Source organism: Pelophylax lessonae (assembly GCF_965119305.1).
Source record: "Pelophylax lessonae genome assembly, chromosome: 5".
In the NCBI taxonomy this organism is placed as follows: Eukaryota; Metazoa; Chordata; class Amphibia; order Anura; family Ranidae; genus Pelophylax; species Pelophylax lessonae.
This window is the reverse complement of record NC_138772.1, coordinates 47,651,150-47,671,047: the sequence shown is the minus strand read 5'-3', so window position 1 is coordinate 47,671,047 and position 19,898 is coordinate 47,651,150. Positions and strand designations below refer to the sequence as shown.

At 44.7% G+C, this 19,898-nt stretch overlaps 1 protein-coding gene across 1 annotated transcript in view; it reads right to left on the bottom strand.

The window, feature by feature from the left end:
- Positions 1-2,172: 2,172 nt before the first annotated feature.
- The window catches only part of SLC25A13 (solute carrier family 25 member 13), a 333,483-nt gene continuing 315,757 nt past the window's right edge, over positions 2,173-19,898 (bottom strand). The window contains exons 16-18 of the mRNA XM_082259081.1: positions 16,458-16,616; positions 16,268-16,358; positions 2,173-2,821 (exon numbers count right to left, since the gene is read on the bottom strand). Of these exons, the coding sequence (XP_082115207.1) occupies positions 2,641-2,821; positions 16,268-16,358; positions 16,458-16,616 (431 nt within the window). The 3' untranslated portion in view covers positions 2,173-2,640. The remainder of the gene's footprint in view (positions 2,822-16,267; positions 16,359-16,457; positions 16,617-19,898) is intronic.

The following is a 19,898-nucleotide window of genomic DNA, read 5'->3' as shown; positions in this document are numbered from 1 at the left end:
TGCAGATTCCGGCGCACAGATGGACAGGACAGTTCACATCTGTGATCATCTCTAAGATAAAAGATAAAGCCCCAGACAGCTTATGGCAGTGACACACCTTAGCCTGATGCAGTGGCAGTCATTGAGAATGGCATCCCAGTGCACCTTGCCACAGAAATTGCACTATAGATTTGCACTAAAACCCAGCCATACATGGATGAAAATGTTTACATGCGATTACTGCCGGCAACTATAGCTGCTAGCAGTAATCATGTTTTTCCAGCCTGAATGGCTGCCTGTGCCCCCCCACCCCAGAACACAATAGCATTTTGGGAGGTGCAAAGTATAGTAACTATCCAGAAAGAATATATAGACATGAAAAAATAGAAACAATGGGACTTTATAGGTGTTGACCTCCACCTTCAGTGCTACTAAGGATAGACATACATATCTTAAAAAATATTTACTTTATTTAGATGCAAACATGGATAGTTAAAAACGTTTTGAGAGGGTGGAGTGGGGAAGTTTTTTGGCGCCAATTACCCTTCATAAACAGACAGGGGAGCAAGGAGGTGCAAGCTGGGGAGGGGTCATCTCAGTTTCTGGATAGTGCGGGAGTTATCATGCTTGGAGGAAATATACATCTGGGGATTTACACATTAATGGAACTAGAATGACTGTGCAGAATGATTAAATGTTAGGAGTGGGGACTTTTTTCCTACATTTATCTGAATAGGTACATTTTTGGACCCAATACAGCTCCGCTTTTTCTGTGATCGTTGGTAATCAGGCTTTGATCCCGCCCTTTTTTCCCCTATGCGGGGGTGAGGTATGCCTGACTAAGGGCTTGTTTCTAGGATGTTGGTATCCTGCATTATAGAATTGGTGGGTAAATTAATCCCCCTTACTTTTTTTAAACAGATATATTTTAACTATGCTATAGGTGAAGGTTGAGCCATTTGTTTTCTCCTCCTCTCCTGCCTTGGTTGGATGCCCTTTGGGCGGGCCCCCTTTCTCTGGGTTTAAACTCACCTCACCGTGCCTTGGTCTTTTGGAGCTATCTGAAAAGGTTGAAGCGAATATCCTAAACTCCCTCTGAGAGTGCTATTCATCCTTGTAAGTTGAAATAAATCTGCATACCAATTGTAATGTTTATTATAAAGAAATATACTTTGTATTAGTTTGTCTTTTTTGCTTTTATAAAACTCACCTGAACCCACTCTATTAACACCCCTGAAAAAGCCATAAGGCGAAACACGTCGGGAGGAGTACTGTCTTCATACACTGATACTCAGCAATTTTGGAAGGGGAGGAACCCCTTTATTTTGAGGGTGGGGTTATCATGAGTTTTTTTATTATGATGTGCATTATTCATTTTTGGATTTAATGTCATTTTCTATGACCAAAATGTTTTTAACTATCAATGTTTGGATCTAAATAAAGTAAATATTTTTTACAATAGGTATGTCTATCCTTAGTAACACTGAAGGGGGAGGTAAATACTTATGAAGTCCCGTTGTTTCCATTTTTTCATGTCTTTATCCTTTATTGGGATGTGGTGTTGACGGGATTGGCCAGGTCATTCACTTACAGAAATCAGAAATCATATCTTCACTGGCCTAAGCGGACATCTACACTGCTAATTATAATTATTCCAGGACCTGTTTCAATGAACAAGGGCATAGGAATACCATTACTATTCTTTTTAAAAACAAGTGGGTAGCTTATATTTGTTTGGGGGGAAAAACGAAACCAAAACATTCAGTACATCTCCGAAATTCATGCAAGTACAGAATACCTGGTTATCTGGCTGAAATCCGGTGGGCTAGCAGTTAAGAAACTTGCTGTAGTGAGCTGAGTATGTTGCCTAAGCTGCACACAAACCCCAAGCGTTGTTCCTCCTTTATGGACCACAAAACCTAGACCACTTTCGGTATAGAGACAAGAATAGAGGATTTCTGTACTCCAGGAGAACTGGGTAGGGCAGACAACATCCCTAGGTGGGATTTCTGTGCAGGAGAGTTGTCAGCTTAACAGGAAGCTAAGAAAAGCAGTTAGGAGCTTAGTGGATTTCTGGCAGATAATATGATACAGGATTTATATATCATACAACCAGATTTAGATAATCAGATATTTTGTACTTTTGTTGGGATAAAACATGGGGAAATGTGCCTTATTGCAGAGAGTACTTTCAATAAATGATGGCTTTTGCCTTATACGTACATCATACATTGATTTGTGGTGCGGATATTGGATTTTTGATTTTATTTCCCCCAATCTTTGGTTGCAGTTGACCTGCCTAATGGACCCTGGTAGCTATACTGGTCAATTAAATTTAAATACATTCTTAAAGGCCCAGACCCTGCAAAGAGTAAATGCAACCATGTGGCTGTCAGACTCTGGTGGAACCACAAGCCTCATCTTGGTATACATTCCTTCGTAAATATATTTTTTCTACCAGAGCTGGACAGCCAAACTGAACACTTTTTCTTTAAACAAAAACAAAAAGATTGCACATAAAAAGAAACTATAATGTTCTAAAAAGTTTCATGAAACGGATTATGGAATAAAAGACGTCAGTGGAAATGATTGCATAAGGGGAACAAATGGTAAAATATGACAGAACTGCATTGAGTGGTCTCCCGCAAGTTGCCGCAGTCCTCAAGCTTTAGCAGCGACAGAGGTAGATGGTGGGGCCTGGAATCGTGGCAGGTACAGTCCAAATTTGCTTTCGATTCCGGCAAAAGTGGCTACAGCAAGTTTATATCCTCCGACGTGGTCCGGATTTGGGGCTGGCAATGTGATTCGGGATTTAGGGACTGGTCCTGAACCCGCATGTTTCCTGTAAGTTAAATAAAAGAAAAGTAGTTATACTGCAAGATTTGAACAGCAGCAAGTCAACCTCTTCTTTTAGTTTTCTATCCTGCACTGGTGTTAGCAGCTTTCCTTGTGTGGTTACAGTGCCCGTAGGCAGGGCAATTCTGATTGGGAAAAGCTATGGCGCACCTCCTGGTAATGCTAAAGTATGCCCACCCGTCCTATTCCAACTGGCTAGTAAGACAGGTTACCCACTGAGGAGATTCTGTAATTTGAATCTGTTTAACCACTTGCCTACAGTGCACTTTCACCCCCTTCCTGCCCAGACCGATTTTCAGCTTTCAGCGCTCTCACACTTTGACTGAGAATTACTCAGTCATGCAACACTGTACCCATACATAAATTGTGTCCTTTTTTTCACACAAATAGAGCTTTCTTTTGATGGTATTTGATCAATACTGGGTTTTGTATTTTTTGTGCTATAAATAAAAAAAGACTGAAAATATTGTGAAAAAACGCATTTTTCTTTGTTTCTGTCATAAAATTTTGAAAATTAGTAATTTTTCTTCACAAATTTTGGCCAAAATTTATACTGCTACTTATCTTTGGTAAAAATAACCCAAGTAAGTGTATATTATTTGGTCTTTGTGAAAGTTAGAGAGTCCACAAGCTATGGTGCGAATCATTGAAAATTGATCACACTTGACCACACCTGATGTACTGAAGGCCTATCTCATTTCTTGAGACACTAAAAAGTTAGGAAAGTACAAATACCCCCCAAATGACCCCTTTTTGGAAAGTAGACATTCCAATGTATTTAATAAGGGGCATGGTGAGTTTTTTGAAGTTGTAATTTTTTCCCACAAAGCTTTGCAAAATGAAGATTTTTTTTTTTTACAAATTGCCGTATTAACAGGTAGTTTCTCTCACACAGCACATGTATACTTGCAACTACACCCCAAAACACATTCTACTACTCCTCCTGAGTATGGCGATACCACATGTGTGAGACTTTTTCACAGCCTGGCCACATACAGAGGCCTAACATCCAAGCAGCACCATCCGGCATTCTAGGAGCATAAATTACACATATAATTTCCTGACAACCTATCGCACTTTTGAAGGCCCTGGAGCACCAGGACAATGGAAACCCCCATAAAATGACCCCATTTTGGAAAGCAAACAGCCCAACCTATAATTTTTTAGGCATAATGAGTCTTTTGAATATGTCATTTTTTTCCACAAGTTTTTGGAAATGTGGAAAGAAAATGAAAACACTTTTTTTTACACAAAGCTGTCCATTTATGCAATATTTCTAACACATAGCATGTACATAGCAAAAAATGCACCCCAAAATACATTCTGCTATTCCTCCTGAGTATGGCGATACCACATGTGTAACACTTTTTCACAGCCTGGCCACATACATAGGCCTAACATCCAAGTAGTGCTTTACACAAAGTTGTCCATTTATCCACTTTAAGACTGGGCCTATTTTTGACACTTGGTGTTTACAAGCTAAAATTTTTTTTTTGCTAGAAAACTACTTGGAACCCCCAAACATTATATATATATTTTTAGCAGAGACCCTAGAGAATAAAATGGAGATCGTTGCAATATTTTTTATTACACCATATTTGCGCAGCAGTCTTCCAAATGCGATTTTTTTGAAAAAAATTCACTTTTTTGAACTAAAAAATAAGAAAACAGTACATTTAGCCCAATTTTTTTCCATAATGTGAAAGATAATGTTACGCCGAGTAATTAGATACCCAACATGTCATGCTTCAAAATTGCGCATGCTCACAGAATGGCGCCAAACATTGGTACTTAAAAATCCCCATAGGCAACATTTTAAAAATTTCTGCAGGTTACTAGCTTAGAGTTACAGAGGAGGTCTAGGGCTCAAATTATTGCTCTCGCTCTAACGATCGCGGAGATACCTCACATGTATGGTTTGAACACCGTTTACATATGTGGGCGGGACTTGCGTATGCGTTTGCTTCTGCGCGCGAGCTAACGGGGACAGGGCGCTTTAATTTTTTTTTTTCCTATATATTTTATTTATTATTTTTTTATTTTTACACAGTTTAAAAAAAAAAATGTTTTGATCATTTTTATTCCTATTACAAGGAATGTAAACATCCCTTGTAATAGAAATAGGCATGACAGGTCCTCTTTATTGTGAGATCCGGGGTCAAAAAGACCTCACACCTCACAACTACACTAAAAAAAGAAAAAAAAAAAACAAAATTGTTGAAAGAGGAAAAAAAAAAAAAAAAAAAAAAAAAACGGCCCTTTAAACCGGTTGCTAGGCAACGTCTTTTGACGTAGCTCCGGTCCTCCAAGACCATAGAGTCGAGTGAGGACCATCTTGCCCTCTCTCGACTTCCTGTCTCTGAGGATCCGGGACCGGATAGTTTTCCCCGCTGCCGGCGGGTCCGGTAAGCTGGGAAAACGTCTGGGACGCGGCAGGAGGGGGCACCTCTTCCCTTGCACCGTAAGGGTAATTCCGCGGCAAATCCGCCACTGGGACCACCCTTATCTGAAAGCCGACCGCCCGCCGTTTCAAAAAATACCGGGGTTATGGGGTCTATCTGCTGCCATAACCCCAGAATTTAGCTTTTAATGGCCGACGCATATAGTCGTTAGGCGGTCAGTAAGTGATTGCATGTATATGGAAAACAGGTGACGATGACTGATGGGGTGACAGGTGACAATGACTGATGGGGTGACAGGTGACGATGACTGATGGGGTGACAGGTGACGATGACTGATGGGGTGACAGGTGACGATGACTGATGGGGTGACAGGTGACGATGACTGATGGGGTGACAGGTGACGATGACTGATGGGGTGACAGGTGACGATGACTGATGGGGTGACAGGTGACGATGACTGATGGGGTGACAGGTGACGATGACTGATGGGGTGACAGGTGACGATGACTGATGGGGTGACAGGTGACGATGACTGATGGGGTGACAGGTGACGATGACTGATGGGGTGACAGGTGACGATGACTGATGGGGTGACAGGTGACGATGACTGATGGGGTGACAGGTGACGATGATTGATGGGGTGACAGGTGATAAATGATGAGGTGACAAGTGACGATGATTGATGGGGTGACAGATGACAATCACTGACGGGGTGACATGTGACGATGATTGATGGGGTGACAAGTGACGATCACTGATGGGGTGTCAAGTGACGATGATTGATAGGGTGACAGATGACGATGACTGATGGGGTGACAGGTGACGATGACTGATGGGGTGACAGGTGACGGTGATTGATGGGGTGACAGGTGACGGGCGATGGTCACTGATGGGTGACAGGTGACGGGCGATGGTGCACAGCGGTACTGATGGCAGTCTCTGGTGACCAATGAACTTTAGGCTATGTCCACATGTGAGCGTAGCGATCGCGGGCAGAACCACTGCGATTCCGCCCGTGATCCAGAAATCATTGCAAATCGCGGGGCGCCTGTGCGTTGCCTGTGATTTGCAATAGCACCCCAAACGCTGTGCGATGTTGCTGCGATTTCCACCTGCCGAATCGAGGTAACATCACGCAAACAACGCATGGCGCCCCAAAGAAGCTCTTGTACCTTTTTTGGGCGTCATGCGATGTTTGTGCGCGATGTTACCGCGATTCGGCAGGTGGAAATCGCAGCAACATCGCACAGCGTTTGGGGTGCTATTGCAAAAAATGGGCAACGCACAGGCGTCCCGCAATTTGCAATGATTTCCGGATCGCGCACGCGATCGCGCCCCTGCCCTGCTATTCTGGGATCACGTCATATGACGTCTTCCCAGAATAATGGTCGCACCGCTCCGCCGTCAATTGACGGCGGGCGGGCGGCAAGTGGTTAATTGATGGGTTGAGTTCTGCTTTAAGTACAATGCTGTAATATCAGCCCTGCATTGTGAAGATGCCAAGAGCACACAGATCAGAGATAAGAAGTGAGCACTAGCTTCTGGTGGAGAACAGGGACACAGAAAGTAAAAACTGAATTTTTGTACTTACCGTAAGTTAATCAAGGAACACAGAAATCAGTTATTCAGAAATAAATTGGCTTATATTGTCACTGTCAGGAGGAGTTGGACACTGGCAAACAAAAAAGCTGCTGGCTAGCCAGGTATAATCCCTCGCACTCAGGGCATGCGTCAGCTTTGTAGAAATGCGGCAAAATGTGCAGATCACAAACACAAAGGGGGTGGTATCCAAGTCCCTTATTGAACTCCAAGAAACGAAGATGGTAGGTACAAAAAATAGGATTTTTGATTTACCGTAAAATCCATTTCTCTGATGTTCATTGACGGACAGCTCATCTTCTTGACAGTTGGGTTATGCTGCCCCCTACAGGAGGACAACACTAGGCAGGAAAAAACTTGACTACGCCTATGGGGCAGTTCAAGGCGGTTTACTCCCACTCTCAGCTATAGGCATTCATTTTTGTTACAAGCAGTGTCAGAAGAAAACCAACTCCATAGACGGGTGGGTGCTGTGTCCATCAATGAACATCAGAGAAATGGATTTTATGGTAAGTCACAAATCGCATTTTCTCTTTAGTTTATTTACAGACACAGCTCCTCATCTTCTTGACAGTTGGGACGTCCCAAAGCAATGTCAAACATAAGGGGTGGGAACAGCAAGAAAAAATTCCCAAGCCTAAACCATAGCCAACCAGGTAACATGGAGCCCAACCAAACAACTAGAGCTCTCCTGAAAAAACAATACATCCTCAAAGAGGAGCAGACCCTCTAAACCGCAGCCTGCAAAACCTTGCGGCCAAAGGAAGCATCCGCAGATGCCAACACATCCACCTTATAAAACTTTGTGAAAGTGTGCACAGGCGACCAGGTGGCCTCCTTGCAAACCTGCAGCATTGACGCCTAATGACGGAAGGCCCAGGAGGCACTAATCGCCGGAGTAGAGTGCGCCTCAACAGGGAAAGGAGGAACGTAACTCTTAATTGAATAGGCCTGAATCACCGTCTGTCTGATCCATCCGGAAATGGTCGCAGCAGAAGCAGCCAAGCCTTTTCAAAGGTCCATCCGTGAGTACAAATAGCGAATCTGACTACCGAAAAGACTCCATAGCTGCAAGGTACACCCTGATTGCCCGAATCACATCCAGGGAATGCAAGGCAATTTCCATAGGATGTTTAGGCCTGGGACATAGGGAAGGCAACACAATATCTTCATTCAAATGGAAATCAGAGACGACCTTTGGAAGGAACGACGGACAGGGACGAAGAACCACCATATCTCTGTGAACCACCAAGTAAAGGTAAAAGACAAGCAACACCACCAGCTCCGACACCCGGCGTGCAGAAGTAATAGCCACCAAAAAGGCCACCTTCTGGGACAACGTAAGCAGGGGAACCTCCCGAAGTCTTTCAAAGGGAGGCTTCTGATGAACAGACAGCACCAAATTGAGGTCCCACGCTGGCAATGGAAACCGCACTGGAGAGGCCACGTGTCAAACTCCCTGGATAAAGGTGCGCACCAAAAAATGTGTGGCCAATGGACGTTGAAAGAAAACCAGCAAGGCTGAAACCTGGCCCTTGATGGTCCTCAAGGCTCGACGCTGCTCAACTCCCCGTTGGAGGAAAGCGAATATCGAGCCACTGAAAAGGAGCGAGGGTGAACCCAAAGAGAGTCACACCACACAATGTAAATCTTCCAAGTACGATGGTAGATCTTCCTAGAGGTAGATTTTTTTAGCCTTTAACAGCGTAGAAATCACAGATTCAGACAAACCTCTATCCTTTAGCATCTGGTTTTCAACAGCCAAGCCGTTAAAGCAAGGACTGTAAAGCAGGATGGAAGATTGATCCTTGGGACAGCAGATCTTCCCTGAGAGGAAGTTTCCAAGAAGCATCGGCGACCAGCCATACCAGTTTGGCGTACCAACACCAGCAAGGCCAGTCTGGAGCCACTAGAATGATCAGAATCCCTTCTGCCAAAACTCCTGTGCAGGATTGTGGCAGAAGTTTGAGAGGGGGAAGGCGTAAATCAGACGATACTGGCTCCAAGGATCCACTAAGGCGTCTGGCGTTGGCTAGAGGATCCCAAGACTGTGCCACAAAACTCTCTACCTTCCTGTTGAGATGAGGCCAACAGGTCCACCTCGGGAGTACCCCACCAAAGGCACAACTGATAAAAAAACCCTCTGGATGAAGCGAACATTCCCACTGGTCCAACGCCTGTGGACTGAGATAATCCGCTTGCCAATTTTCCACCCCTGGAATGTGTACGGCAGAGAGGGCTGAAACTAAATGTTCTGCCCACCTTAGAATACCGGCTACCTCCCAAGCCGTTAGGGCACTTCCTGTGCCCCCTTGGTGATTGACAAGGGCCGTGGCATTGTCCAATTGAATGTGTACCGGACACACCTGAAGGCGAACGGTGCAATGGTCTAGACAAAGTCTGATCACTCGGAGTTCCAGTACATTGATTGGCAGTCTGGACTTTAGAAAGGTCCAGACCCCTTGAGCACAATCTGTGCTGAGAGCACCTTCCCACCCGGACAAGCTGGCATCTGTGGTGACAACCGCCCAGTACAGGGGTAGAAAAGACTTTCCCTTTTGAATTGCCGGAGGACCAAGCCACCTGATCAGGGACCCCCTCGCACCCTGGCTCAACGGAATCAGATTGTCTAGAGACTGAGGATTCTTGTCCCATTTCGCCAGGATCTCTTTGCAGGGATCTCGTGTGGAACTGTGCAAATGGAACTGCCTCGAAGGTAGACACCATCAGGCTTAGCACCCGCATGCAAGCCCGGAGGGAAGACCATCTGCTGGACAACAAAAGTTTAATTGTTTCCTGCAGTTTCTGGAGTTTTTCCAGAGGAAGAAACACTCTGGCTGAGGTCGAGTCCAGAGTCAGTCCAAGATAGTCCAGTCTTGTGGATGGAACCAGAGCAGATTTCTGAAGGTTCAGAATCCAACCGAACTCCCTCATAGTTCGCAGAGTAATCTCCAAGTTGTCCATCAAAGCAGTCGGAGACTCCGCTCGCAGAAGATGATCATCCAGGTAACCCAGTACCGTGATCCCAGCTGACCCAACAATGCTAGTATCGGGGCCAACACTTTTATGAAGACCCGAGGAGTGGAGGCGAGACCAAAGGGTAACGCCATAAACTGATAAAGCTCCTCGCCCATGGCAAAGCAGAGGAAGCGCTGATGATTGGCACATATTGGAATGTGAATGTAGGCGTCCTTGAGGTTGATAGAAGCGAGAAAATCCCCCTGATGTAGGGACACCACTACCGTACGAATGGACTTCATTTGGAACTTCTGCACCCGCACAAAGCAGTTTAACGCCTTGAGGTCCAGAATTGGACTTACCTTGCCTTCCTTCCAGGGAAATGTAAACAGGTTTGAGTAAAACCCCTGAAAACGTTCCGAAGTTGGAACCGGGACAATCGCCACTTGAATAACAAGTCTTGCACCGTCCCAAAGAGACCCCGTAAGCGATCCGGGGACAAGCACAGGTTGGAAGTGAAGGAGGATAAGACCGAAACTTGATCTTGTAACCTGACTGAATGACTTTGTGGATCAACTTGTCTTTTGCCAGGGAGGTCCACGGATCCAGAAACCAGAGTCCTCCCCACCTCAGATACAGGTGCATGCGTCCCCCTTTATACAGAAGAAGCCTTGTCCGCAGGTCTGTCATGACTTGCCAGACCAGGTCCTCCTGGAACCTCCGGTGGAGGCTCTGAAGGGCTTGGATCCCTTGTCTTGAGACCTTGAGGAACGAAAAGGCCTTTTCTGAGCTGAGAAGAATGGCCCTGTCTACAACGGGGCTCCTTTCCTTGGGAGGCCTGTGGAAGAAGAATACTCTTCCCCATTGTGAGGCCTTTGATGATGTCATCCAAGGAAGCTCCAAACAGGCGATCCCCCACAAATGGGAGATCAGCTAAGGCCTTCTTAGAAGTCTGATCCGCAGACCAGCACTTCAGCCAAAGGACCACTGCTGAGACTGGAATCCAAGGAGGCGTCAGAGAAACTGTAGCTCCTGGGCCAATTGATTTGCCAGCTCCACAAAGGCAGGGGAAAGCTGTTCCCTCTCCAGGTCCCGGCGTAAAAGTTTAGCCCAATCGGTCAGTTTACGACACCAGGGCAATAGTAAATAAGTGCCGAACCAGCCACAGTGAACATATGGCTGGTCAGAGCCTCCTATCAGCCGGATCTTTAAAGGCCGGAGATGTCTCAACCAGAATGAGGGTGGCTTTATTTAACCTGAAACCCGGCGAGTACACTACAGTTGGGACCGTCCACTTTTTAAAACCAAGAATGCTCATAAGGATACCGCATCACAAAACGCTTAGGGACCGCAAAAGGTGTTTAGTGACAATACTATCAAAGTAAGCGGGAAAGGGGAACACCCTCGCCGCCTTGGAGGGCCTGTGGGTGCCAAAAGGGAATGGCGCCTCCGATGCAGCATCAGCCACATCCCCCATATTTAAAGTTTCACCCACTGACACAATCCGCGCATCCATCAGCGCCTTTTTATGCATGGCTAGAGGAGCAGAGGAATCATCCTCAATGAGTACGCAGGGTGCGTGGACGCAGACCCAGAAGGGTAACTTGCATGCGCAGTGGCCTAATCAGATTCAGGATCTGATGAGACAAATGAAGGGAAAGACGGGGGATGCTTTTTGCTAGCCTGTTTCCCCAGGACCATATCCACCTTGGACACTAAGGACTCCAGGACCGCCATCAGTGCAGTCAGGGAGTGGTGGGACCTGGAAGGCCTGGTCGCCTCTAAGAGGGGATCAGGTGGGGAAATGTGCTCCAGGGACTCCATTAGAGAAGACGACGACCCACACAAAAAATAAAATGTATGACACTGCTAGAGGCACCCCCACTGTGCTGGCAGTACCACAGGGTTCAGCATAGAGCACTACCGCTGCTATAGCAGAGAGAGAGAGGGAGAGAAAACTCTACCAAAAGACTCTCCACCACCGATCAGGCACTTACTGCACACCATGCGGCGACCAGGAAGAGAAAGATCCAGTTGTCAGCACTAGAGGATAAGGAGGGGCTCCCACCGCCAAAATCACCGCCCCCATAGCTTTAAAAACATGGCTGATGCCATTTTTAATGAGAAGCCACAATAAAATAGCCGCAGAGGTTACACAAACATGGCTGCCGATCCACAGCAAAAAAGGCCTTAAGAAAATGGCAGCCACGCGACTCCGAGGGAGGGGGGGTGGGGGGACCACAGGAGCACCGAACACAAGCCCAGCAGGAAGGGGTGCCCTGGCAGGAGCCCCCAGACACAGCCCCCTCCCAGAAGTCGATCGTTGGGGCACCAGTGGCACGCTGCTCCTCTGCCCCCATTGCCAGGTCACCCCAGACTAACCTAAAAGGTATGGCCATCCCATGGGGGGGGGGGGGGGGTATAGGCAGATGGGGGTAACAAGTCCGCAGAGGACCGCCGAGAAAGAAGAGGACGTTGCATGGGAAGGAGGGGAACCTGGGAGTCCAACCATCCCAGGGAAGGGCCCACGTTCACCCCAAAAACCTCCAGGGTTAGAGGGGGGACAGCTACTTACCATACCAGGAACAGGGTGTGCACCCCTCCAGACACTGGCCAGACTGGGGGTACCCTATGGATCTAGATTATCCAGTCCGTCGCTCAGTCTGGCAGTTGATAGTATTCTCACAGGAACAAAATAAAGATAGGAAAAAATTCAATTTCAAAGAAAAAAAATTGCCAGGACCAGAGATCCCAGCAAGGAACTAGGTCCTTACTCCTGACTAGGCAGAAAGAAAACCTGAATGCCTATAGCTGAAAGTGGGAGTATACTCCTTGAGACTGCCCCATAGGCATAGTCAAGTTTTTTCCTGCCTAGTGTCCTACCCCTGTAGGGGGCAGCAAAACCCAACTGTCAAGAAGATAAGGAGCTGTGTCCGTCAATGAATGAAGGAGAAATCCTGCTTTATGCCTTATTTATTATGGGACACAGGAATCTGTTACTCAGTGATGATTGGTAGTCAAGAAAGCAGTCCAACCGAAGAGTGGGCAACAATAATAAAACACGGTGGGTGCAACCTGGAGCTCAAAAAGATGCCTGAAATACCTTACACCTGAAACTGGCAACAGACTGGGGGCATTCTGACAATGCATCTCTGCATCTGGAGACAAATCTATCCAGTTTGTTGCTGAGCCTAAAGGACCACCAACTGGTGTCCCCAACTTGCAACACAGGTCTGAAACACTTCTGGATGTCGGGACCCATTCATTTGAAGTCAGGTGCTGCTGAAAGGTAGTCTGCCTGCCAATGAACTACGCCTGGAATGTAAACTGTAGACAAGGCGGGAATGCTGACTTTCATACACCTCTTACAATCCTTCAACCTCTTTTTTTCTTGTTATAGGGATGGAGACGCCGGGCAACACCAGCTTGGGTCTCATCTAAAGTCCCGCCTAGTCCAATATGTTTAAGCAACCAGGGATGGAGACGCCTTGCTCACAGCTTGGTGCCTCAATTAAAGTCCCACCGTGCGATTTTCGTGCGTTTTTGGTGGATGCAGTTTTGATTTGACCTTAGTGTTTTCCGTAGACAGGGATGGAGACCAATAGCATGACCTGCTTGTCTCACATAAAGTCCCAAAAAGGAAATTAGGGATTTCAAAGGCAGTGTGCTTTACAGGCCATGCCCCATACATAAAATCCCTTCCTATCTATATACTGCATCCACCAAGGGGATGGAGGTGTAATGCTTTTCAGCTAGTCTTTTCCAGTTTGCACCATGGTTATAACCTAATTATTTGAGTCTTTGAGACAACAGCCAGTCTTGGATGAGGATGGGTTGGGGGAGGTTGGGCTGTCTCCCTCTCACCTGTTTCCCCATCCACCCATTAGCGGCCATGTGCCTCCAGTGTGAGGACACTAAATTAAGAGTGTAGGACTGCAGATTTAAACAGGGTGCCGTGAAGTGGCTCTGCAGCTTTCACATGCGTTTGCAAATGTGTGTCAACTAAACCCCTGTTCTTTGTACCAAGAGACAGGTTTTATTTGGTTGGTGACAGACTGGAGGGCGAGTACATCAGACTGGGGGCTGGCTGACTTTCATGCACCTCTTACAATCCTTCAACCTCTTTTTTTCTTGTTATAGGGATGGAGACGCCGGGCAACACCAGCTTGGGTCTCATCTAAAGTCCCACCCTAGTCCAATATGTTTAAGTTGTCACCCAAGGCATCAAAATTTTAAACCAAAATATATTTAAAGTAATTGTAAACCCTGAAATGAAAATAAAAGCATATCTTTCAATAGTGTGTACTTACCTCAGTCCATAGCACTTCTTGGCTGTTCTCTCCTTCCTCTGCTATCTGCATGAATCACTTCTGACAGTTTTCCCTGACACAAGGCAGTCTTGGGAGGGTCCTGCCCTTGGGCCACTCACTTCAGGCTTGGGTCAGTCACTTCAGGTGGATTATCACTAAGTCTGGGAGTTATGGAATTGGCTGCAGCTCTCCAGAACACATTTATTCATCAAGGATTTGTGAGATTCTTTGTTAGAAAGCCTCCGCAACAGAAGGTTTTGAGGATGGCACAGATGCAGGCATGTCTAACAGATACGGAGGGAGAAGGCGTAGAAGAATGATTATGGCCTCTGAATTCTGAGTCTGCAAGGATAGCTGCAAATTGGCCCATAAAATCAATAGCTACAACTTCTTCCTGCTTAAGGCAGAGGAGGGGGCCCCAACTGAAAAAGATAAAGAAGACTCTGAGAAGTGTAATGACTCAAGCAGAGAGCAGGGATTCAGGCTGCATTATGCCCTGAAGTGTTAGTGGTTCGTGAGCTAGAGACCTCCCATTTAGCGGGACTGCTTCCCTTGTGCTTAGAATTGGACTGCACAGTTTAAAAGATGCAACTGAACTGACAATAGCAAGTAAAAAACCGTGGGTACCCACAAACCAGCGTCAAGAGTAGGAGAGATTCAATAGCTAGATGTGACAAGGTCATTGTACGCTGCAGCAAAGAGCAGCCAAGGTGAAATCATGTCTCTTGTAAATCAGGTCAAGGGCAGGAAGCAGATACTTGATGCTGAAAAGGTGATCACAGAGCGCAAAGTACTGTACATACGTACTATTCTCGAGTTAGTAAGGCAGCACACAGCTGTCCAGCACATTGACCCTTTTTGTGGAAACCAACAGAAAAGAGGGAGTAAGAATGGCATCCAACAGAACCAATACACATAGTAGCTCCCAATGCTCAGCTCACACAGCCTCTTCTGAATACATTAGAGAGTCTTCAGAGACAGCGTCACACTAGAGGCTGTGCCCAGGCTCTGCACCTGAAAAGCACTCTGTGGCTAACAGTACACAGACTTCTCGAAAGTGCCAAAAGCAGAAGCCAGTGCTCAAAGGGCACATTTGAGGCAGAGCCTACATCCTTCAGTCTGGTGAGATACAGACTCTAAAGTTACAGCCGAGGATACCCCAACCCAGGATAGCTGCATAAAAAGCAGAGCTCAGCAGAATGTAAAATCTCAAAGAAAAAAATGGCAAAAATATTCGCAATAGAAAAAAAAAAAAAAAAGACGCCCATCCTCCTAGCAACACTAGCAAGAAAAAAAAAAAAAAAAAAAAACACGAAACACTGAATAACTGATCTCCGTTTCATATAATTAACAAGAAAGGGTACTTTTTACTGGCACCCTAGGCAAAAACAAGAATTGAACCCCTGCAGTGCAGAATTGGGAGCCCCACTGCAAAGTTTTTTTTTCATACTCCCAAAGTTCAGCTTTAATGTGCTAGATTTTACTGACCCCCCTCGGTGCGCTCATGGAGGGCAACATATCAGACAGTGTTGCACTTCCATTTTCTGTGTTCATTAAAGGATACATTCACTTTTCTAATAAAAATAATAAATGCACATCTTTTTGCAGCTAAAAAATTTGTTTTTTATTAGGAGCCTACTGTCAGAGTAGCAGTCTGCCCATACCGTGTACAGGCAGGCAGTTACTGAAAAAGCAGGCAAAAATCAATTAACTACCTAGAGTGCTCATCAGTGTCCTGGTACTTCATTGAGAACTACAAGTCATCAGCCACAATGTCTTATGGTAGTTATAGTTCCCCCATTCACAGTACTCTGAATGAATAACACGGCTGGGTAGGTGGAGCCCCACACATCCACGCTTTTTTGTTTTTTTAATTGTGACAATGGGTGCAGGCAGAAGATCCCCAGTCCGCTGTCACAATTATCAAGAGGATTGGGGAGAGGCTGCAGGAGAATGTTACATATTCCCAAAGATGAACTTATCCTTTAAGCTGTAACCAATTGCAGCAGCAGTGATTACCATCACATGCCAGATGCAACTAAACTCATCTTGTATAACTGAAATGTAAATCAAAAAAGTTTTTACAAATTTCAGTGGCTGATAAGATATCTTGTGTTGTGAAGCAGGGAATTTAACAAAAAGAAAACAAAAAAAACAACTTACACTCCACCAAAATCTACGTAGAACCATCGTTGCAGTAACTCGTATGTCACCAGCGTCACACCAAACTGGGGAGAGGACCTGAACACACGTGCTGCAGACAGAAGAAAATGTCAACATTCATCATCGAAGAGGAAACGCCCATATGAAGTGGTCTACCTTCCAATATGCATAGAGAACAAGAGAAAGTTACCTCCGGCTCCCTTCCATAACGCACGATGTCCTTCCTCCCGTAGGATTTTTCTAAAACAGTCTATGACACCTGTGTAGGTGGTCTGACCAGCACGAGCAGCGACTTGCAGTCGAGTTTTGATAACATCGGCAGGAGTCACCAGAGATGCAGCCGGCATACCTGCAAAGAAATACATGACCTATGAGGATCATAGTCTGTTGACACTCAACTGATACAACAACCTTGCCAGGAACAGGGTTATAGAGAAATGTGTAAAACATGTAACATAATAAACTTCTGCAAAGGGCAGCAGAAGCAAAGTGAACACAAGGTTTAGAGAAATGACAAATATGGAAAAGAGCAATACAAGAGGAGACACCTATACGTTCTGTATGTGTTTAATGGATGGGCAGAGGGACCACATAAACCTGTATTAACAGAAAAAAGCCACTCAGGTGAGGCAAAGCACTCCGGTGCAGGTTGGATCTGCCATCCAGTAGTCAAGTAATCAAAGAGAAAGTTTGACCGCACTCAGGAGAAGATGAAAATGGAAGTGTTTAATTCCTCATACACTTGAATACATACAGTGCATTACACAGACACTTGGTTATGAGTTATGAGTAAACGATCTAAAGAATCGTGAAACGCGTCAACCTGTCCCATGTCTGTGTGTTGCACTGTATGTATTCAAGTGTATGAGGAATTAAACACTTCAATTTTCATCTTCTCCTGAGTGCGGTCAAACTTTCTCTTTGATTACATAAACCTGTATGCTGTATATATACCCCTCCTGCAGGCAAGGCCTTGCAAAGAAGATTTGAGCCATGGCTCTAAAGTGTAAACCTAAAATAAAATCCTCTATTCTATTCCTCTCATTTCTATGTCCCTTTAATATTGTAGCATTTTTATTTTTGCAATTAAATTGCAAACTAGAAACCTGGTGGTCCTGCCAGTGTCCTCTGTATACTTTAAAGTTTTATCCACAAAAACTTGATAAAAAAAAATGTTCTTTAGTAAGGAACATACATGCCACATTATTAATTATGCCACCAAACTTAGTGTGTGCTGTAAAATGCATCCAGTAATGTTTCTGTTAATTCCTGCAGGAGGCTGCCATTTTTCTGAAGCCCAGAGCCCCAGAAGAGCAGTTCATCTTTAGGCTGTCAGCAGATCGGCCTCTATAAATTCCGCACGGTACCTAAAACTAGAGAACAACTGAGCATGTGCATAGCAGGGTATTACTGAATTTTTAATTAGTATATACATTTATTTTTAATGTTTTACATAGCTATACGTGCAAATAGGGCCAGCCTGAAGTGATCTAGCAGGACTTCATTTTGTGACTAAAGTTCAAATTAAGAATTTTTCTTTCCTTCAACCACAGGTTGAAGAATAGAAAATCGTTGAATTCCCCCATCAACACATTTAGTGTTGGGGCAATCCTTCCTGCTGCGGTAGTATATTCTGATAGCATGAGCGTTCCCTGCCATCAGAATATGACTACTGCTGCCGGCTAAAGCTAGCAGCAGTAAATCGTAAAAAAAAAAAAAGAAAACACACACGCGCGCAGACAGGTTAATTGTACTGAAGTTAACAGATATATGGAAAGCCTGCCTGTTGATGGATTAAAATGCTTTTGGTTCCGGCTGAACCGGCAGGAATTTCAATCCATCTATGGCCAGCTTAACCTAGGAAGCGCAGCTGTGGTAGTATTGTCAGCTTGTGACATCACAAACTACCATCCCATTGCACAGCATTCAATTAAATGCTGCAGTGTATTTTGACATGGGAAGGGGAGCCCAAACTGTAAGCATACAAAAGTGCAGTGGGGGAGATTCCTGCATCCATATTGCTTGTGTGGATGTGGGAAGTTTATTTTTTGCAGGTTGAACGAAAAAAAAGACACCATGTATACGCAGCTTTACATATCAGATCCGACTCTTCCCAGCAGATGGTACCCCCCCCCCCCTTCCTCAATCCATGCACTCTTCCTCCGCATATTCACATCCAATACAGGGATGTTGAAAGAAGAGAAATCCGCGCTAAGGACAAGAGTCTGCTTGCTCCCTACCTCCAAAACAAAAACTCTATAAAAGAAAAAAACAAAGTGATAACTCAATACATAACATATACTCAGTATGTATAAAGAAAAATCAATACAAGGTGCCAAAAGTGTAAAAAGCGCTTAAGTGCAGTACAGGAATTGGAGAAAATATAAATATAAAAAGTGCCCAGTGGGAGGTGTCCTTTATCAAATATATTCAGGAGTACTAGAATTAATAACTAAATACATAAAAAAGTGGCACAAAATGCAATATGAGGTAGTTGGGTTGAAATATAGATCAGTAGGTGGAATGTCCTTTCATTCCACAGTGAATGAATAACTGCAAATGACAAGTGAAATAATATAAAAGAATTAATGGCAACAAATTAATTCCTAAAGTGACTGGTGCAACGTGACCTAGTGTATATGCGACTGTTTCCAAAATTAAGGCAATCAAACTTATTAGTGGTAGGTGTAAATTACTGCTATAGGGATACGGGACTGGGGTGATAAATATTTAGTCAGCAAGAGTCCATAAAGTGATTAATGATATAGATTCCAATAAATTAGTAGGTGAATCTTGAGGTGATCCAATCTGGATGAGCAGGTGAGGAAACAAGTGCTCCCCTCTCAGTAATGCCCACACTCGCCGGAGCTATGTACCCCTGCAGGGGTAAAAAGCGCTGTCACAACGCTTGTTTATCTGCTCTGTTATGCGAGTACCTTTTTTTTATCAAATAAATCAAATTATTTTACAATACTTCACTATATGAGGCTCTTCTCCTTATATATGGTCCGGATGTTCCCTTAATATATTACCGGATGCCGATGTTACCTGATGTCACACCAATTCCACTGAGTATACCATATACCCCTGAGAGATGGTCTAATTGGACGACCAAAGCCACTGGTACCAGGGCCCCAACCTGAAGGGATTTAACCCCTGAATTTATACCACGCTTTTTACCCCTGCAGGGGTACATAGCTCCGGCGAGTGCGGGCATTACTGAGAGGGGAGCACTTGTTTCCTCCTGCACATCCAGATTGGATCACCTCAAGATTCACCTACTAATTTTTTGGACTCTAGATCATTAATCACTTTATGGACTCTTGCTAACGAAATAGTTATCACCCCAGTCACATATCCCTATAGTAGTAATTTACACCTACCTAATAGGTTTGATTGCCCTAATTCGCATATACACTAGGTCACGTTGCACCAGTCACTTTAGGAATTAATTTGTTACCATTCATTCTTTTATATTATTTCACTTATCATTTGCAGTTATTCATTCACTGTGGAATGAAAGGACATTCCACCTACTGATCTATTATAAAACCCAACTACCTCATATTGCACTTTGTGCCACTTTTTTATGTATTTAGCTATTAATTATAGTACTCCTGAAAATATTTGA